The sequence below is a fragment of the Balaenoptera acutorostrata genome, chromosome 15, assembly GCF_949987535.1.
Source record: "Balaenoptera acutorostrata chromosome 15, mBalAcu1.1, whole genome shotgun sequence".
Lineage (NCBI taxonomy): Eukaryota > Metazoa > Chordata > Mammalia > Artiodactyla > Balaenopteridae > Balaenoptera > Balaenoptera acutorostrata.
The window spans coordinates 52,907,398-52,929,397 of NC_080078.1; the positions used below are offsets into that span (position 1 = coordinate 52,907,398).

General features: G+C 40.6%; 1 protein-coding gene across 14 annotated transcripts in view; it reads right to left on the reverse strand.

The window, feature by feature from the left end:
* PLCB4 (phospholipase C beta 4) overlaps positions 1–22,000 on the reverse strand; it is a 414,289-nt gene that overhangs the window by 139,928 nt on the left and 252,361 nt on the right. For 9 of the 14 annotated variants that reach the window (XM_057529618.1, XM_057529619.1, XM_057529615.1 and 6 more), the window contains one exon: positions 19,759–19,857. In XM_057529618.1, coding sequence (XP_057385601.1) covers positions 19,759–19,842 — 84 coding nt within the window. In that variant the 5' untranslated portion in view covers positions 19,843–19,857. Of the gene's footprint in view, positions 1–19,758; positions 19,858–19,938; positions 20,096–22,000 lie in introns of all 14 variants that reach the window. The other 5 variants (XM_057529611.1, XM_057529610.1, XM_057529613.1 and 2 more) reach the window with 1 other exon arrangement.

Below are 22,000 nucleotides of genomic sequence, written 5' to 3' on the forward strand. Positions count from 1 at the left end.
TGTACAGACTGTAGTTATTACCGGGTTGTTGTAGAAAGCTATCAGAATTTTTTCTTGGATCCTGGTATAAAGAAAAATTATTTTTCCTAATCTGTTGCTTTCCTTGTAATCTGACAGACACTTTGAATCCTATAACTGTTTTTCTGTCCTGCATTACTCTGGCCACCATGATCAAAAGTAGCAAATCTGCAGCTCACTCCTTTCAATTTTGTGGGACATTTTTGCTGCCCATAGAGTGGCTGCCTGCTAATTTTACCCCTAATTTGATGTACTTTCCCATTTTTTTTTCTGTCTTCAACTTAAATCCCTAATGCATTTTATCTAGTGGCACCTACTTCTGCACTACAGCTGACTTTGGGATGTGGAAGAAACATGTGTAAATAAGCACGAAGCCCATTTCATGAACACCTGAAACTACTGGGCATGTTACATTGGTTTTAGGGTCCAACAGACCTGATCCAAACGTGGCTGGACACTTACAGGCTTATTTGAGCTTTGTCTCTTCATCTCCAAAAGCAGGGATGGCAACATGAACAATAACACATCTTACAGGCCACCTGTGGGCACTGCAGGGCTTGATGCATAGCCTGCACCCATTACATTATTACCGATTATCAATATAAGAACACAGTGACAGTGACTATGACTCAGGTTGCTAGTATTGTTTATGATGAATCATCCAAGAAACAAATGTGGTAAATGCCACATCCCCTACCTTACAGATTTTCTCTGAGGTTAGCAAGTCGCCCAAGAGGACACAGATAATATGTGGCAGAATTGTATCTATCAGTACATCATGGTGGGGAGAGCATCTCTCTCACGTGGGTCTTCATGATGAGCAATGGTACCGTGAGTGCTTATTTCCATTGAATCAGAATGCAGATCGGGAGGTCTACACGTGAGGATAACCCAGAGCTTGTAAATTACTGTGGAGCTAGACTCGCTAAAGTATCGTTTCTGCACAGAGAAGTCAGGCTTTGTTCTGTGCCCCAGCCAGCCTCAGTCCACATCAGACACAGAGGGCAAGCCATCAGAACAAGGTTTTAGTTCTTCCTTCTTCAAGGGCATGTCAGGGAGTAGTGACCAGAGGAGACCGTCCCTGGGTTGGGAGCCCCTGCCTTGCACCTCCTTGATTACACTCTCAGATAGTGAGGGGCAATCAAGAGATTGTTAAGCAAATTTTACAGGTGCTGGACCTGCTGTCTATCTTGGGTTCTCAATTCCACAGAAGCAGAAATGAAAAGTTCTCCTTCTCAGTAGCCAACCGTGAGCATCTAGAGAGCTGATTTCAGCAATGATGGAGAAATACAGTGAATGCTTATTCTGTTAAAAAGTAGAAGGATTTAATTCACTCATTTCATTTTATTCTGACCTCAGAAATGAAGGACATCATCACCTTTCAAAGTGTCCTGGCTTGGGAGAGTCGAAGAAGGCTGCTGAAAACGATCAAGAGGAAGGCACAGCACCTTTTCTGACTTTTTATGTTATCTTTTAAAAATAAACAGAATGTGGGCCTGATGGTGTTTATTATTAACAAGGGCTCTGACATATCCTTGGCTCTGTGAGAAGCTGATCAGCTCAATTGGGATCTGAATTTGGGAAGAAGAAGGAATTGCTCAAATGATCCACCTGAAAGAGTCAAACTCTGTATTTCTGTCTGCTCACTTTATGGTCCTCAATATTTAGGAATCTCCATTTTCTCTTTTACTTCCAGATAAAGATATTGAATCTTTGGGTCTTAACTTTTAAGGTCTGCCAGTTTGAGATGTCAAACTCTGTATCTGTCTCTCTTTGTCTTTCCCTCTGCCAGAAGCATCTCTGTTGTGGGCATTTTGAGGCCAAGTATGAACACTCAGACTCTGCGAGGGCTCTTGTCTTGTAGCAGGGCTCTGGGACAGGCTCCCTGATTCTTGCCAGACAACACTTGAAGAAATTATTCCTAAGATATTCGGCAATTACCTCTCAGAGTGCAAAAAGAAGAAGAAAGTCAACAAAACATGCCTTTCGATGGAGTGGGTGGTCACTCAAGAAAGTAACTTTCTTGGGCAGGAAAACAGTCACATTAGTCAAAACAGTTGCTGTAGCAACTAAAATGAGAAAAATGAAAGAAGACCAGCTTACTCAGAGCCAGGGAGGAAAAGAAATGTTTTTTGTAACAAACATTTACAACAAATGTTAAAAACATATGTCATCACCACCGCCACACACACATCCCACCCCAAAGATTCTCTCCTTGAGGCAACTTTAGTCAGGCTCCTCTGAATCTTATTCCCAAATAGGCCTTGACTTTTGGACTTCTGTGTCTGTCTTTGCATTGCCCAGTGTTAGCAAGAATCCTGCTAATAAGTTGATTTAGCCAGAATCCTCCACCCTCAGTATCTGATCACCCTTGGTATCTGTTCTGGTTCTTCAACCTCCACCATCTCCCAGGTGATGTCTGATCACCCTGGCTTGCCTTCAGCAAGAATCCTATTAGGACGGTTTAGCCCAAATCTCTCCTTACCCCTGATGTTTCCTCTTAGTAATTCTCCATCCACTGACCCACCCCCCAACCTGCTCTTTGGCTATAAATCTTTTTTTCCTTATTGTATTCAAAGTTGAGCTCAACTTCTCTCCCTTCCTGCAAAACCCCCATTGTAGTAGTCTCCTGAACACAGTCTATCTTATTTTTAATGAGTGTCATGAATAATGTTTTCTTTAACATCCTCCCCCTCCAAAAAAATTCTAAGAACATCAGAAGATGTGCTTTGCCTAAGTGCTTGAAACAGGACCATAAGCTAGTAAATCCTTCTTTTCAGTAAACCACTTCTAGTAAAAAAACATTCAGTTCCAGAATAATAAATTACAGCGAGCAAGGGATTATACATATAGCAACACAGAAGACATACATCTGAAGAGGCTGATCAAAGAAATAACATTTTGAACTATGGCCAAATGGAGATGACAGTCTGTGTTGAATAGAGTCACTAAAAGGGAAGGAATCTCAAATAACTTTTACGGAATTTCCCTTTGAATATCAGCATTGCCCACTTAAATAGTCCAGCTTGTAAAAATGCTTTTTCTTAACATTAGCTGCATGAGATGTCGTTCCCTTTCCACTTTTATCTTCTGAAATAGCTTATGTTTAGGCTTCAAAGATACACAGTCCCCACTGGCTCTAAGGACCAATCCTGGTTCTATCACTTTTTACTGTGTCTAAAAGAGGTGCAGAAATCACTGGCACATGCACAGGAGGACCACTGCTACCAACCTAGAGAATTCTGAGCACAGACTTGGCTTCAGAAAATTGCAGTCCACAGGTTTAGCACATGACTCTTCTACCCTGAGGGAAGGGCTGTTGCATGAGTTGGGTCATCTAGGAACAGACACCAAGATGAACTTGATTGATTACGGGAAATGCGTATGAAAGAGAAAGGGGACAAGAAACAGGAGTAGGCAGGGAGAGCCTTCAAACCACAAGGCAGGACTAATGACTGTGAAAGCAGAGGAGGGAGGAAGGATGAGCGGGTAGGAAGGGTCTCAGACTGCAGGGCAGCTCTGAGAGCGTCTCTGCCAGGTGGATGGGAGCCCCAGAGCAACAACCACCCACCAGAGGAGCCTCACCCGGGGCAGGAAAGGGCCGGCTCCAGTCTCTGCCACGTCACTCATGGGCTGGGAGCCTCGGCTGAACGTCGCAGGGGTGAGGATGCTGCAGCGGAGGCCGTCCCACTGACTGCACTCCTAGTGACAGTTTTGTCTTGGAGGGAGATGTAAATGGCACAGCTCCATGGCTGCCACAGATGGGATCTCTTGCTAACCCTTCTCCAGATCGCCCTAAAGGAGCTCCAGTTCCAGTTTCTTAGGACCCTTAGAAGTCCTTACAAATTAGGAACCATTTAAATAACAATCCATTTGAGTCCCAGATATGTAACCAAGGAATTGCTGGATCATCAGAGATGCTTATTAAATATCTGTGAGGTGATGAATGAATTCCCTGCTGGGTACATAGCAGTAAACAAAAACAATGTATCTGTCTCTTGGTTTATATTCTACGTGTGACTTTGACAATGAACAACAAGCAAATAAATAATATATCAGGAATTGATAAATGCGAAGATAAAAAAAATCTAAAGGGTAAGGTGTGTGTGTGCGTGTGTGCGCACGGGCACATGCGTTTTTTAAGTAAGATGATGATGAAGGCCTCTTTAGATGAGGTGACTTTGAGGAAAACTGGAAAGAAGTGAGGAAGTAAACCAGGAGAACTGATGATACATGGAGAAGAGCAGTCAGAGCAGAAGCTGCAAGTGCAAAAGCCGTAAGGTTTGTGTCTAATACTTCCAGGGAACATCAATGGGACAATGAAGTGATGGGCTGTGTAAGGGATTTGTAAGGGGACAAGGAAGACTCTGGAAATTATTTGGAATGAGGTAGGAAGCCACTGAAGGTTTAAAGTAGAAGAGGGGTATACTCCAACTTACACTGTAGAAAGATCCATCTTACTTATTCCGCATCATGGCTCTGTGAGGTAGGTATTATCACCCCCATTTTCCTGACAAGGAAGCTGTGGCTTAGTGCCTAGTGGGTTTAAGACTGGCTCATGGTCAGATCTCTTGAGCAGCAAAGCCCAAGTTGAAGCTATTTCTGTTTAACTCCAAACCCATGCCCTTAACTAACTATCTGTACTTCAAACTCTTCATGAAAGAGTTCTCTGGCAAAGATTTTACCCTAAATACCACTTAGTACAAACCCTTTATTTGCAAACAATATCCTGGCAACTTGGCTCTGCTGAGCATCTAAAAACTAGGCTCCTTTTTGCATCTCACCAAAGTTGAGAGAATCATCTGCCCTTTTAGGTACTTGGAAGAAGACAATCCACAGTAGGAAAGCACTGGAGGCAGCAGCAAAACTGTCCTCAGGTTGACTCTTTAGTAGAAAGAGTATATTGGCTTACATTCCTGGGAAGCTATTCTAGCTCAGCCCATCCACTTCATTAAATGTTTTGATGAGGCAGGATTTCAGATCAATTGCCTACTATTTATGGTTTTAAGAATAAGCAGTTTAAAAACCATGTGTTTCTTATTAATTTATCAGAATCAATATTCAGTATTAAAAGACAGGTTTCCCTGCTGAGGATATTTTATGTCTATTTCTATTGATTGAATGGAAATGTAATAGCACAGGGAACTCTATTCAATATTCTGTAATAACCTATATGGGAAAAGAATCTGAAAAAGAATGGAAATATGTATATGTATAACTGAATCACTTAGCTGTACACCTGAAACTAACACAGCATTGTAAATCAACTATACTCCAATAGAAAATAAAAATTAAATTAAAAACATAAGTTCATCACATTGTAAATCAACTATACTTCAATAAAAATTTTTATAAGTAGGTAAATAAAAATTAAAAATTAAAAGTAAATAAAATATTTCATTAAAAAAAGGAAATGTTAAAAAAAAAAAGTAAAGAAAGGAAATGTTATATTCCTTTCATATAGTACATTTTATCTAGCTGTGTGGGGTCTTCTCCCCCCAAAATGTAAAGACTAAAAAAGTCCTGCTTAGTACTTTTTTATCCTTAAATGCTGATTTTCACTAATTCTAAGGTAGAGGTATTAGTGTTTTTAAGGTTGCTTATGAGGCAATTATTTGCTCTTAGGGGCAAATAAATGAAAAATAATTTTTTGCCCATTCTCATTTCTTTAGCAGAATCCAATTAAGAACTCCTGGCTGTAGTAATATAATAATTATGGCCTTAAATAGATAAAGCAAATCGGTGACTAAAAGAGTTAAACAGCCTTCATTAAGGAACTTCAGAAAGTTTTTTTTCAATAGGTAGATTGTTTTTTTTTTTTTTTCAATCATACATATTTCCCCCAAAAATGTTTCTTTGTGTAGGGGAGGAATAAGATTTCCTTGACCTACTTAGGGTCCCTGGCTGGGTCTGAAAATTAAACTGACAAAACAGATCAGCAGGAGAAAAGCATATAAATGTATTTAATATAAGTTTTAGGTGACCTGGGAGCCTTCATAAGAAAACGAGGACTAGAACAGTTAAGCTTGAGTATTTTTGCGCTGGGTTTGCGGAAGAGTAGACAGTTGTGGAGAAATATGAGAGTCAAGGAGTATAAGGTAAGTGTAATAAACTGGGAGGGGGGGACTTCGGAAGGCCTGTTTGTTCAGATTCTTCTCAGAGCCCCTTTTTCTTCAGAAGATAAGGATGTCCCTTTTGTCCAGGAGTAGGAAGCACACCTCTCACGTGTGGGTTTTAGGACCTGTTTCAGAGGAGAGGAGGGGAGTAGATGGGAAGGTCAGACTGACCTTCCTGCTTCTGCTGTTTTCTCAAACTCCCTCACCTTAAAGTATTCAATATACTAAAGGTGCCATATTTGGGGCTGGCATATTCTGAACCCCATCATTTGCAAATGGCAGCCATTCCAAGATGGCAAGTCATCGTACTGATAGCTGTGCTTCCTGTATGTTCTCTTCATCAATACATCAGTTCTGGAGACTGGCTCCGTCCGTGATTACATGTTGGGTCGTAGGCAATTTCTTAACTGATTTAAGCTTCTCTTTCCCCACCTGTATAATGTAGAAAACAATCTCATTTAATCCTCGCAACCACCTGCGGGTTTAAAGAGATGACTGACGTCAAGTGTTTAGCACTGTGCCTGGCACCTAGGAGAGCTCAATAAAATCTAATAGGTTCAACTCCTCTGGAAAAAGAAAAGTCTCTTTTAGTGAACAGTCTTCCCCTGTTTATCTGAATTGCCTGTCTGGGGAGATTAGTTGTGAAGAACTTTAAATGGATTTAATTTTTTTTTTTTTCTTTTTCCTTCTAAGGAAGTCTAAAACTCCTTCCCTTGCCCTGTGCCTAGTGGTTCTTAAATTCGAGCTGCATCAGGATCACCCAGAGGGCTCTTAAAACACAAACTGTGGGAGGGAGACGCAAGAGGGAGGGGATATGGGGATATATGTATATGTATAACTGATTCACTTTGTTATTAAGCAAAAACTAACACACCATTGTAAAGCAATTATACTCCAATAAAGATGTTAAAAAACAAACAAACAAACAAACACAAACTGTTGGAGTCCACCTGCAGTTTCCATTCCCGATTCAGTAGGTCTGGGGTGGAGCCTGTAATTGGCACTTCTAACAAGTTCTGCATGTGCAGCTAAGGCTGCTGCAGGGATCACACTTTGAGAACCACTGCAGGCTAGCTAGCATGGCATCGTTCAGCTCAGCCTGTGAACAGTTATGTCACCTCAGGTGAGGTGTTTAACCATGTTAAGCCTTGATTTTGTAATCTGTAAAATGAGGTTACAAAGACCCACCTAACAACAGGGTTCTTAGGAGGCTTGAATGAAATAATGTCTGTAGAGCATTTACACAATGATACCATTTGTAGAGCACCTGGTGAGGGTTCACAGTGGCAGATATTTCTACTGCAAGTGAGGTAGGAGGTAGATGGGCCCTGGCTGGACAGCTGGTATTTACCAAGTGAAGTAAAATTAGAGCTTTGTTTTCCTTAGACACGCCAAGGACAAAGTTAATGGCAGGAGCTGAGCTCTGCTGGAATAAAGAGATAAGATGACCACTCCTGAGGTCAAGGAGAACTCCCTGGACTGCACATGCATAGAAAGTCTCCTCCAGGGCCAAAAGGGAGGGGGTGCCACCCCATAATAGGTGATCTCAAACCTCCCACAGGCCTCTGTGCTGGAATCCATCTTGGCAAAAACATGCGCATGCATGTTGCAGAGGGTCCAAGGACAGGTGAGGTGTGGAAAAGAAACGAGATGATTGGCCCAAGGTAAACAACAACCTGGAAAAACTGCCCTATATAAACGATTTAACTGCCTCTTTACTGCACTCCTCCTCATTAGGGAGGACGCCCACACCCTTTCTCTTGGGGTGTGCGTCTCTGCCTTGCTTCTGCCTTAAATAAACAGTTTCCCTGTGTGCTCTCCCACAGGTTGTGCTGTGCTAATAATAATAAATTTTGTACCTGACTTTACAGTTTTTGTCTCCTTGAAACATTCTTGTTTTCAAATGGGGCAAGAGCCGGGCCTCTTTGTTTTTAGCCTTTAGCCCCTGGGGGACTAGTGGCTAGAATTCCTGGTTTACATCCAGGCTACTCAGGTTCAATTTCTGGGCAGGGAACTAAAACCCTGCTTTTCAAGACCACTTGCTGCTGTCTCTCTGAGAACATAAGGACTGAAAAGCATCCTCCCTAAAAAGAACCAAAACCTGTAACAACGAAAACATTTATCATCATTTTTAGGAGCAGGGAATTCATTCACATGAAACTGAGTTTAAAAAAAATGCCATTTTCTTACTTGAGAAGGGACTTCAAAATGATTCACTTTAAAATATGTTGTATATTTCATTTGACTGTTCATTTGTTCACACTTGAATGAACTCCATTAATTCAATGGCCAGGCCACACTCGTGAACAGAGTGTGATCCCAAACAACGCAGCCAGGATGTTCTCTGGGCCCCATCGCCATCAGGCTGGAGATCTGCAAGGCTGCACTCATCAACCCTAATTAAAGGATGCCTGACCACAGCCACTGAGCTCCTGCTCCCCTGCAGCTATAGACAAGATTTGAAGGAGCAGATATTGTGCATTTTCCTATTTACACTCAGGTAGAACAAAAGCAATAAAAAACTAGCACTGTCTACCTGAAACTAACATGATATTGTAAATCAACTATATTTCAATTAAAAACAAATGTTAAAGACAAAAAAAAAACAAGCACTGTCATTTTAGCCACTGAATTTTAACTAAATTCTTTAGCATAGCAGTAATACTCCAGAGACCTAAGTACTTCTCAGCTAGCTCCTTATATTTGATTTATTCATTATTTATACACTTTCTTTTTGTGTGTATTGCTTCATTTTGTTTTCACCAGCTCCTTGTAAATCGAACGCCAGCCCGGATTTCCTTCTCTAGCTTCCTAGTGGATGCATGTCTCATCTTCCCACAAATAAGTCCTTCCTGCACCCTTGAACAGCATGAATCTCAAGTATTAGAGTTTTCCATGAGACTGACTCAGACACCATTTCATGGGTGAGATGCTTCTATTCCTCCAGGGAACAGTTATCTTCTACCTTTGTGAAGAAATGTAAACCCAAAGAAACTTCACAGAGAGGGAAAAAACATAAAAGTGAGAAGAGTAAGCAGAAACAAACAAACAAAACTGGAGCATCTTAGACAAGAGTAACTGATTATGCAGCAAGAGCCAATACAGTTATAGAGAAAAGGGAACAAAATTGAGGATGACTAAACTGATAATTTAATAATATATTCATAAGGGAAAATGACTGAGCTAAAAGTAATTACCTGAAAGTATCATCATCACCATCCAAACTAATTTGTTATTCATTTCTATGTATCATTATTCGTCTTCTAAACTAGGTGTCTGCAGACCACAGCCCTGTTTTTGAAAATAAAATTTTCTTGGAACACAGCCCATTCATTCATTTATGGATTGTTGAATGTTCTATGACTGCTTTTGCGCTACAAAGTTAAGTAGTTGTGACAGAGACCCTATGGCTTGGAAAACCTAAAATATTTAATATCTGGTCCTTTACAGAAAAAGTGTGTTGACCCCTGTTCTGTGCCTTTTCAATGCAAGATGATTGATTACATAAAGAGTACCTACAATAACCGTGGTTGATTGCAGAGAGGGACACACTCCTTCACCCCTCCCTGAATCTCACTGCTCGCAAGGTGACCTTGCAGCCCCTCCCAATGTCCCCACTTACTTTGGTCTAGAGCATGCAGCAGAAACTCGGCTGTGTGCAGGAAAGGACAAGCTCCACCTGCTTGCAGGAGGATGACAGACCAGGTGGGATGGAGATGAGAGGGTCCTGCTAAGACCATCCTAAATCAGCCAGTCCCCAGTTGGACCAGCAAACACTTGAGTGTGCCCATTCCAGCCCAGATGGCTGACCCACAGATTCAAAGACTACATAAATGGTTGCTGTCCTAAACCACTGAAGGGAATTAGAACATGCCATCCCAATATATGCCACTTTGCATATGGATTATTCTGAGCCGAAGGCAATTGAGAATTAACAAATGCAGAAAGAAACCTGGTCAGAGCTTCCCTTATCTAATTAAAGCAGAAACTTCTGAGAAATAAAGACTTCCATATAGCCCCCCTCCAGGGAGTTTTGTGGCCATGAAGAAGAAAGTCAGCACCAAGATGTGTCTGCACAAACCTTACTTAAAATAACCCTGATCTTCCATTAGTTTCACCATGTATTTACCATCCCACAATTTTCTGCCCCTCGAAGCCCACTAAGCTCACTAAGGCAGGTGAAAGGACTTGCCCAAGGTCATAATTTGTAAATGTCAGGGTCAAGGCTCAAATCAAAGTCTTTTGTCTTCAAGTCCACTTACTTCCTAGAATTTTGCAAACCATACAGACCTTTCCTTAAACACCTCCTGCTTGGATGACAATGGGCTCTAAGCTTTGGGGGTCTGAGAGCACAGATAACGTTATTAGCACAGTTATTTCAAAGGCTGGTCTAGAGGAAGGAACAGGCCCAGGAGTTCTTGTAAAACCCCGGCTGATACTAGCTCTTGCAGCTTTGGATTGTTTCAGCGTGATTAAGTGATTAAGTGCTCAGGCTCTGGCCACACCTTTCTTACCATATGAGGAAGAAGTCACAAGATGATGATGAAGAGAGAGGTAACTGAAGGCAGGTGGGTGTAGAATCATAGGATCCTTAGATGAAATATAATACATACTTTTCAGACCCACCTACCTTCCTAGCTCCCCTTTTCTAGCACAGAGATATTAAGAAAATTGCCTGTAGAGATACACCAAGAAAAAGGAAGGACTAAGATTCCAGCTCACCTTCCTTAAATTAAACTTCTGGTGTTCTCTAACCGTACTCTGTACCTCCGGTGTGCACTTTGCACCCCGCCCCTTACAAATTCATTCTCTGCACAGCTACCAAAGTAACTGTCACCAGAACGTAAACCAGATCACGTCAGCCCCTGTTGAAAATGGCTTCCCATAACACTCAGAAAGAAATCCAAGCTCCCCATCCTGGTCCTATGACCACTGAGTCTCATACTCAAATGTGCACCCAAGTCTCTTAGAGGACTAGTTAAAACATACACTGCTGGGCCCATTCCCGGAGTTTCTGATTCATCTATGAGATGGGCCTGAGAACCTGCATTTCTGATAAAGTTCTAGGTGATGCTGTTGATGCTGGTTTGGGGACCACACTTTCAGAACTGCTGCTGTATGCGATGAGGCTTCCGCCTACTTCTCAGACTTCTGTTCATACCATGCCCCTGCTCACGACGCCCACCCCAGCCAGGATGCCAACAGCAGCCCTGGGAGTGGAGGACGGAGGAAGGAACAAAATGCATCCATTTGTTCATCCTCTTGGGTAGTTTACTATGTTTGTCAATTCTCTTTTTGTGCAGTTTATTTTTAACTAAAACTTATGTGATTTCTGTATATGCAAAATGCTTCTGGGGTACAACAGAACATACAGTGATAAGCACCGTTCATTTCATGAAGAAGAACCACATAAGCACATCCATAAATTACCCCTTCTCTGACATTCTCTTTGCCAGCATCAGAGCCCACCCAGCTTCCTGGGCTGGAAATCCCAACCTTGTTTTACACTTCTTACTCTCCCTCACCTTCTACATCCACCAGGTTAGAAAATCCTCTAATTCATTTCCATCCTCCACCCCTCCTCTTATTTCCCATGTGTCGGAATGACTGTCTATCCAGCCATTCAATCCCACCTCTACCCTCCCAGACACAACAACTCAGCCAGACCCACTTTCCAGTCATATTCAGACCTCACTCTTTCCTGCTAAAAAATATCCATCAAAGGATCCCTAGAGCCTTCAGGATCTAGTGCCAGTGCTTGGGCTGGAAAGTAAAGCATTTATGGTGTGACACTGCTCATCTCTGCAGCTGCAGCTCCTGCCTTCACCACCTGCCCTCCTACCCCAGCCAGACAAGCCACTCCCCCCATCCCACACCCATGCCCTTGCAGGAGCTCGGACTGTCCCCTCATCCTAGCTGTGCTTTGATCCGCTAATGGACTCACCCACCAAGACCCAGACCAAAGGGGGCTTGCTCTCTGAGGCCTCCTCGGTCAGTCCCCTGGACCCACTGCCCACCCTGGCCTCCTCACCCCACAAGGGGTACAATCTGCCACTTTCCTCATTGCAATGTGACTGTGGGGGGAAAGCACAGGGGTGAGGGTGGTAGGACATCTGGGGCCACATGCTGAGGGCCTGCAGTATCAAACCAAGACATCTGGATGTAATCTGGTGGACAATAAAGTGATATAACACATTTTTTGTTTTGTTTTAAATGTCCAGTTCTAGTAGGGACTGGAGCTTGAAGAAAGCAGGACTCATGGCAAGACAGCGAATAACTGAATTAATTATCCACCAGGCACACGTAGTAATATTGATAGGTTCCTTAGGATAACAACTCAGAAATGCAACTCCATTTAACTCATTTCCCTACTTTTCCTTCTCTCCCTTCCAAATGTGAAATCACATTATTTTTGGTTTTGTGATTGGCTTTAAATAATAGACAGAAGCCTCTATTTCATGCACCATCAACTAACTATCAACATTTCCTCCCACTGAGAATATTAAGCCTCTGGTTTTTCCTCTGTGTCTCCAACTAGTTCTCCTTTCCAAGATCTGTCTGTACCCTTACTTTGCACTGACAAAGTTAATAGATTTTTCATTCTGTTTTGTCAATAATAATTAAATATTTTATCTACCATTAGGTTGACTCTAAACATTGAAAGACTAATAAATATGATCATAATTGTTATCATTCTGATGACTCTGTATCTTTCACTGTAAATACAAATAATGTGCTACAATTCAACTTTCTACTTTTTGAGCTGGATATCCTAACTCTGTGGGTACAATTGAGTTTAAATCACCCAAAACTGGGAATGAGATAAAAAGATGGCTATGTATCCTTTCCACGTTATACAGGAACACTGTCTAGAGACCCATCCAAGGATGATTTATTTCTCTAGAAGAATGCCCCTTTGTTTGACTTATTATTTACTGTAGTTTAGGGCCCAGATTTTCTGAAGTTAGCTAGATAAGTTGCAGCCATTTTTTGTTCTATAAGGGATGCATGTGATTTGTGTCTGGTAGAAAAGACAACCTCAGGGGTTACCGTTTTATTACCCTCCAGGGCAGTAACTGGTTTTGTATCTAACTGACAAAGCTTGTTGCAGCTTTCCTCTCCTCTTTTCCTCCAGTGCTCTTACAACTAGACTTATCATCCTGCTGGTGTCCTCACTGAGGAGCTAAATAAATCTTTCAGTCAAAATACTTTCTATGAGGATGTGTTTTTAGTTTTTTGCAAATTACACTTGTTAAATTGTTTGCTTCACTGATGTGCAGCCTGGGGTATGTAGGGTGCCTGGGCCTTTGGAGCTTCACTGAGTGCCCTACAGTTTGGTTTCAGAACTGCCTTGGAAAGAGGCCAAGTTCGGCCTGTCCCACTTGGCCTCACTTTAGCTTTTATTGATGCTGTACTTCCATATTCCTCTGGGATTGGCAACTACCATAACTGTTTCTGTTTTCCTGGCGGCAGTTGTGAGCACCAAGGGGCTCCGTTTATGTGTGTGTGCAGAGAGGTTTGGGGATGGCGAGTTTGGCGGGGGGGGGTTAGTAATAAAGACCAAGGCTTTGCCAGAAAAGGGCACTCCAACCCGGCAGCCTGCCTCAGATACAAAATCCCACAGGTAAGGAAAAGGGGCAGCCCAACCCAAGCTGGGACTTGGGATGTGGGGTGGGGGGGAGGGGAGTCAGCTATAAAACATTCAAATCTCTGCTCTGGCTGCCACTAAGAAGACGTGGCTGATGAAACTGCAGACCCCAGTTAAGCAAACTGAGAGCTCTTTCTGCGTGCTGGGGCAAGAGGATGGTATTCTAAAATTCTGGTTGTAATTTAAGCTAATTGTCTAGAAAACTGTGCTGTCCAATAAGAGAGCCACCAGCCACATGTTGCTATGTAAGCTTTAATTAAAATTAATTAAGATAAAACCTCAGTTCCTCAGTCACACTGGCCACTTTTGTTGTTGTTGTTGTTCTGTTTGTTTGTTTTCCAAATGCCAAACTGAATTAATTTTGCTAAAGAGAAACTCTTGCACTCTAAGAAAAATAAGTGCAGGCTAGATTTTGTGCACAGGTGGGGGGAAAAGCCCTGAGATTACCAACTGTGCATCACAATCCTCTTCACATGTGGTAACAGGCAGCCCAGATACAGACCATGTCCGTCCATCACTGCAAAGTTCTGCTGGTGACCACTTCTCTAGAAGGACGACAAACCACTTTTTCTTTCAAGGGAGAAAGGTCTTTAACATTTTTGTGTGTTTAAGTATATCCGTTGCCCTTCAAAGTTACGCAAAAGCAGAGGTCTCAGGAGAGTCTGGATGGGAGAGTTTCAGCTGGACAAGGAACCACACTGCTCAGGATGAGAAGGGACCAGAATTTCCCATTTTCCTCCTTGGTTTGAGAGGGAGTTTTTTTTTTTTTTTGTCTGTTTGTTTTTAATTGGAATAAGAGGCATATGGGAAAAAGGAAAAGGGTGTATTAGAAAACGATTCTGAGGGAGAGATCAAAAAAGAAAAGAAACAGCAACATGCTTCTTGGTGGAAGAGTGGGGCAAAAAAGAAGGCAATGAGAGAGACACCTGTTGCCCCGGTTGACCTCTGAAATTTATTCCTCATGATATCTATTGTCTCCTGTTGCACGCTGTAATTCTCCTCTGCTACCACCAAATTTTTAATAAAAGCCTATTTCACACAACATCCTTGTTCCTGAGGTTCGGTGATATAATGGGTTTAGGCAGAGAAATAAACTAGAGCAGGGAACAGCCCTGGGAACAGAGAAGTAAGAAGGCATTGAGGAGCTGAGTGATCACAAGGCAGCTGTAGGCACCTAGGAATTCTAGGAAAGGCTGGGGAGAGCCCTGAATAGCCAGGGGATGGGGTCTTCAGCCCTTCAATAAGGACATGAAAGGCAAGTCAGGATGCCAGTTGAGTTAGAGACATTTGGGCTGCATGTGTGTTAAAAAGCACTGCTGTTTCTCTCCTCTGTGATAGAAAAATGTCTAAAGATTTTTACATCACTTGTTGTACCACTTAGGAAACGAAATATATTTTTCATGTAAGTAACTTAAAAGTCAAGTAAAGTTAGATAAAAACAGCTTTCAAAGTGGCAGGAAAATACAATCAGAGGCTACAATGCAGGCTGCAGTTCCTGAAATTTTGGGCCACCTCAAAAGAAATCCCTCAGCAGAAATAATAAAATAATGCTTAAATACAGTTGCACTAGTTGCATTTATTGGCAAAATAATACATATTTTTAAAACAGTGGCTAGTAAATACTATTTTTTTCTGACCTAGTGAATGCTCACCCACTGATTAAAACACTTCCCTGCCTTCTTTAAACCGATACGTAGAACACAATTTAATGTTTACCCGATCCTTCAGACTGTCATGATAATGTTAGTTGCCATATGGTGCTGAAGGCGTTTATGCCCCTTCACAAATGGTCCCTTTGCCGTGGCACTTTTGGGATGATCAGGTTGTGTTTTCTCTAATTCCTGTTCCTCCCACTTGCTGTCAGCTGTCATTTCTCCCTGCTGTTCATGCAAAAAACTGTAGAAACAAACCTTCTCTGCTTATATTTGGTGCCTTGAATATTGTAATGGTTGTGACTCCAAAGAACTAAATCTTACAGGATAGGGAAATACAGTTGAACCTTGAACAACGTAAGGTTTTAGGGCTGCTAACTCCAGTGCAGTTGAAAATCTGAATATAACTTTTACAGTCAACCCTCCATATCCATGGTTCCACATCCGCTGATTCAGCCAACTGCGGATTGTGCGGTACCGTGGTAGGTATTTATTGAAAAAAATCCGTATAAAAGTGGACCACGCAGTTCAAACCTGTGTTGTTCAAAGGTCAACTGTAATAAGAACAACTGGCTACAGCCCCATTTGAAACACTATTTGGCTTTCTGGTTTGAAAATTAATAAAGAGAAACCTTACTAAAATGGAGTCAGGAGGCCAGAAAGAGGAGCTCTCACAAGGTACCACTGGACATCAACTACGGGAAGAATTGTCAGCTGAAGACCCCAGAGAAGAATCATCAATAGGAAAGAATCATCAATTACAGGCCCCCAAAAGGAAAAGATGTGCATGGCATCTCCCACAAGATACTGACTAGCCCAGCAACTCAGCCCCTGAGTAACCCACCAGCTCCCTGAACTCACACTTTTCTCCAATGGATTTTTGTTCAAAACAACCCCTCCTGACTTCCTCCTTTTTCTCTCTACAATAATGTTCCCCTCCTTTGTTCTATGGACTTGTCTATGGCTTTTGCTATAGCTTGCTTGTCCCAAATTGCAACTCCTCTGCTATTCCTAAATAAACCCATTTTTGCTGATAAAATAACTGTTTTATTTTTAAGGTCAACACCAGTTTGATATGTTCTATGAAGAGACATTATTTACTTTATGAAGCTAAAAGTTTTTTGCTTATAATCCTAGTAAAATAGCACTTAAGAAAGTTGAAAGCTTAGCGAGATTGTATTTAATACTTGTTAAGATTTCTTTCCTTCTAGCTTTACCTCATTTTCAGAGGAACCTGGAAGAAAAGTAAATGTCTTTAGAAGTGCAAGTCATCAGTATTTTCTAAATATAAATGAGTTATGATGATTAATAACCAAAAAAAAATCATGAGAAATATAAATGATTCAATGATGATAAACCTCCAGTTCATCAAATCACATTTCACTTTATCAAAAAAAAGTACTCTTTCTCTAATTGGTTTCTGCTTATATGACAGCAGAAGAGATACTCAGCCAGTGATTACATTTAATCTCTTCAAAATGACCTTCTCTGAGGAAGTGGAAGCCAGGAAGTATTTTTTAATTATCCTATAGATTTCCAGAGCCTGGGAAACTGCCTCAGAAAACCGCAAATCTTTTGGGATACTCTAGCAGATTCAAGGAGAGATGTCACTCGCCAGCTTATAATGAAGGGCAATGGCCATCATAACGGTGGCGCTGGTACTCAACCTAGACCTGACTTACCTGGGAGAAAAGGCTTGGAAATGCCTCTAAGTTAGCCCTTGGCCTTCTTTGCCAAGTTGTGTAAAGTGGACAAAAGTAGTCAAGTGCACTTTCCTTGCATTCGGCTTGAACTCTATCAAATTGTTGATATTGATAATTTTTAATTTAAAAGATGAAAATTTGATATGATTTACCCTAATATTTTGAATGTGTTGAAGTACAGATTTCCACACAGGTCTCAAGGACCTCTCACCATTTCAATTATCAAGAAAATGAACAAATTATAATAAAACCAAACTGAGTTGGAATCAATTGTATCTAAAATCCCTTTTTTTTTTAACAACATCTTTGAGTATAATTGCTTTACAATGGTGTGTTAGTTTCTGCTTTATAACAAGGTGAATCAGTTATACATATATCCCCATATCTCCTCCCTTTTGCGTCTCCCTCCCATCCTCTCTATCCCACCCCTCTAGGTGGTCACAAAGCACCAAGCTGATTTCCCTGTGCTATGCGGTTGCTTCCCACTAGCTATCTATTTACATTTGGTAGTGTATATATGTCCATGCCACTCTCTCACTTCATCCCAGCTTACCCTTCCCCCTCCCCCTGTCCTCAATTCCATTCTCTACATCTGCGTCTTCCTGTCCTCCCCCTAGGTTCTTCATAGCCATTTTTTTTTATTCCATATATATGTGTTAGCATACAGTATTTGTTTTTCTCTTTCTGACTTACTTCACTCTGTATGACAGACTCTAGGTCCATCCACCTCACTACAAATAACTCAATTTTGTTTCTTTTTATGACTGAGTAATATTCCATTGTATATATGTGCCACATCTTCTTTATCCATTCATCTGTTGATGGACACTTAGGTTGCTTCCATGTCCTTTAAAATCCCTTTTGATACTAGATATTTACAGTGAATTTGGCCACTGTAGGCATTCTGCTAGTCCCTGGAGAGAAAAAGATAAGTAAAATATGGTCCTTGACCTCAAGAAACTCAAGAGTATACTAGGAAAGACAAAAACATTAAATGAAATGTGAGTGCAGTGTAGTATGTGCAAGGGTAGTTTAGTGGTAGCACAAAGGAGTGATCAATTCTTATCAAATGGGTCAAGGGAGATATCAAAGAGTAAAGATTTCTCATCTGGGTTCTGAAGGATAAATAGGAGTTTTCCAGTCAAACAAGGAGGGATAAGTGCTTTTCAGGAAAAGGCAGCAGTAAGCACAAAGCTTGAAATAGAATAGTTTATTGGGGGATTTTAAGTGTATTATTAGGGTTAAAGCAGAGAGTGTTTGTAGAAAACTGGTGGGGAATGAGGCTGTAGAATTAGGCAGGAGCCAAATTATGGAAGACCTTGTATTTCATTCTGATGAGTCGCCTTTATCCTACAAGAGGGAGTCATGGAAGCGTTTTAAATAGAGGAAGAAGAGGTTCTGATTTGTATTTTCAAGATTACTCTATGACGACAACTATGGAAGAGGAAAAACAATCAGAAAAAAGACTAGAAGAACTGCAAAAGAGTTACCAGCGGTTGCCTCCAGGTGGTAGAAAATTGTTTTGTTTCTTCTTATAGCAGAATGCTGTTCTTTCAGGGAAGCAGTAAAGTTTCAGTAGTATAGATAGCTGTCACCACAATACTTTAACTCAATATGAAGAATACTGACCACATTTGGGTCCATCCTTTGCCTTTCTCAATTCTGTTTACACAAAACAACTATGGTATAAATCTAGAGAATATTATGATACACATTTTGGAAAAACCAAGTCAACCAGTTAGTGAGTTGTGTCAGCCCACAGACCTCACGAAAAGGCCTGATGATCTGAACCCCTGGGAGGCCACCACGATGAGCCACATACATTCCACTGATTTTGAAAGGAACCAACTGTGACTCTGCATGAAGTCTGAACAAGTTTTGCATCTTACTTCGCCTTAGAGGCAACACAGTATCATCACACACCCCTCCACAAGTCACCTCAAATTCAAGTAAACTCTTAAGAAAAACAACACGTTAACAATGCAAAGGAGGATTCCACTCTCCGTCCTAAACCTTCTGAACAGACTGGTGGCCCTAAACCCCTGGTTTCTAAAAAGCCAGGAGCCATTGCCACCTTGCAAGGCCACAAGCAATAAATAATAGAAGCAGAGGCACGCAAAGCTTTGGTCAAACTGATGTCTATAAACGAGATGAGCAAAGCACGTGACCAGCACAAAGTCCAATCACTACTACATTTATGACAAATAGAAAGTGTTACGAGGAAAGCCTGCCAGAAGCACTTCATTAGGCAAAAACTATTACTCCATGAAACTCATCTGTAAAACAAGCATAATAATGGCAACAATCTTATAAGGTTATTATAAGGAATTGAACAAATAACACACAGGAAGTGCTTAGAAAGTTGTCTGGCACACAGTAAGCACATAATAATTTATAGTATCATCATTATTATTATGTCTGGCACAGGGAGAGTGCTCAGTAAATTATAGTATCATTATCATTATTATTATATCTCATAACTTTGACTCTTTCCAACTATTCCAACTTATAAATCTCCAGGATGTTCTTACTTATGTCAAAGACTATTTACTCAATACTGTGATTAAAATGAAATAATTATAAGAATGTTTTGAGAGAAACGATTAATAACACTTCTTTACCTCTTCATATCTGTCAAAAACTGCTCCTTCTTGCAAAAACGAAGGAACTTCCTTCTGCCAATTAAATTCATAAGGTTTGGCCATGATTATATTTAAGACCTGAAAATGAAAAAGGGTATCTCATTAGTGAACACAATTAAAAAACAAGTGAAGATCAAAGGTTAGTCATTTGATATTTACGTGTTTGCAAAAGCTTTTCTTCATACACATGGACTAAGTCCATAAATTGTCTTTTTTTTTTTCTTCTTCCCTTCATCTGACCCTGAATTCCCTTCTCCTGGTTGTTTGGTGATCATTTGGTGGTTGTTTGGGAAGCTTCCCCCTTCCTCTTCAAATCCTATAAAATAATTATGTATATATAAAATCTGATGTCATCAGATAAAAGAAAGAAACCACACACCTAAACCTACATATAGCAGAGGACTGCTGCAAAGAGTGAGAGGTTCTACAAGCCTCCACTACAAGATGAGCTCATGGCCAGGGGGAGTCGACAGGTGATGGGGCTGTAGAATCAAGTAGGAGTAGCTGTAATTTTTATTTCTCTTGGTCCTCTCTTTAGCCCTCTCTCACCCCCTCCTCCCTTGGGCCATGCAGTGAACAACAGAATGTCTGCTTTGTAGCATAGGCAGTGAGTATGACATTGAAGGGAGACTGGCATTGTCCAGAGTGGCTGCCTACACTTAGGAAGAACTGGGTGTTCCTTTTACCCACCCTTCTTAGCATCCTGCACCATGGTGTGCATGCAATAGCTGTAAACAGGGCGTCTTAAATGAAAAGGATCACCAATTAGAATCACCAAATATTTGAGCAATGCAAAGAACACAGAAGGCAGACACCAAACACAGTAAATAGAAGAACTTACACCCAAGAATATAGAGTTAACAGGACAAACAGAATCTGACTTTGACTTAAGGATGGCTGATATCCTCAGAGGGAGGAAAGAGTGCGTTCTCGTCCCAAAACACAATTAACTACAGATTCTAGAAATTTTAAAAAGATTGTTATAGTCAAACTCCTAATAAATAGGTGACCTGCACTGTAGAGAGAATTCATATGAAGTGCTGAGTCAAGGAATTCTCACAGAATACAACACAAAAAGAAACAGAAAGCATGACTGAAAAATTTAGAGAGATGGAAAATGGAAACAGAAGATTCAAAAACCACCTTATAGAAGGATGTCTTCTATTAGAAGGAGAGAAAGTAAAGCCAATGGAAAGATGGGAACAATTAAAGGAATAGTAGAACATTTCTGAAATCTGAATATTTGTACTCTCAGTGTGAAAAAATCCAGTGATGCAGTAGGTATAAATGGGGGAAAAAGATACACACACCTAAACATTCCTTGAGGTGACTAAGAACAAACAATATGAAGAGAAGTTATGAAATTTCTCAGAGATGCATGGAGAAAAGACAATTTAGAATTGAATGGCAATCAGCATGGAATCAGGCACACCATCAGAGTATTACACATGAGAAGACAACGGAGCAATAACTGCAAAGTTTTGAGGGAAAGTAACTGTGGACTAGAAACTCTGTGACCAATGAAATAATGGTTTAATTGTTAGGAGAAGATATATTTACAGACTTTCAAGGTATCAAAAAGGTTTAATAACCTACTCTGAAAGAGTTAATGTATTATATATTCTGTCAATAAGAAAAAGAAATATAGAAAAATAAGAGATATGGGAAGTAAGGTTGGAAGGAAGGAAGGAAGGAAGGGGAAAGGAAGGAGAAAGGAAGGAAGAAAGGAAGAAAGAAAGAAGAAAAACGTTTAAAAAAGAGACAAATTTTACTCTTAAGTCTTATGTATTATACAAAAAGAAAAAAATGAAAAGAAAAAGATATAGAAATTACAATCTAGCATCCAAATTCCAGATTATATCAACACAGGTAGGTGCTGGAGGGAAGGAAATACGGAACAAAGGGACGTAAAAAACATTTTAGGGAGTGCAATATAGGTAGTTAAAACTCTAGATATTGGCAGAAAAATAGAAGATCAATTATGAGTGTTAAAAATTTAAGAATTTTCCTAATAGAAAATTTTAAATGGAAAGTATAACTTGCAGATAAATGCGGGAAAAAATAGAATGAAGAAACGTGAGCCTCCTTTAAAAAGGAAACAGATAAAAGATGCGGGAAGGGAGGGGAAAAAACGAAGAACACACAATAACTGGAAAACACAAAGTAAAATGACAATATATTACTAACTATAATAATTATGAATTGGTTAAATCCACTTATA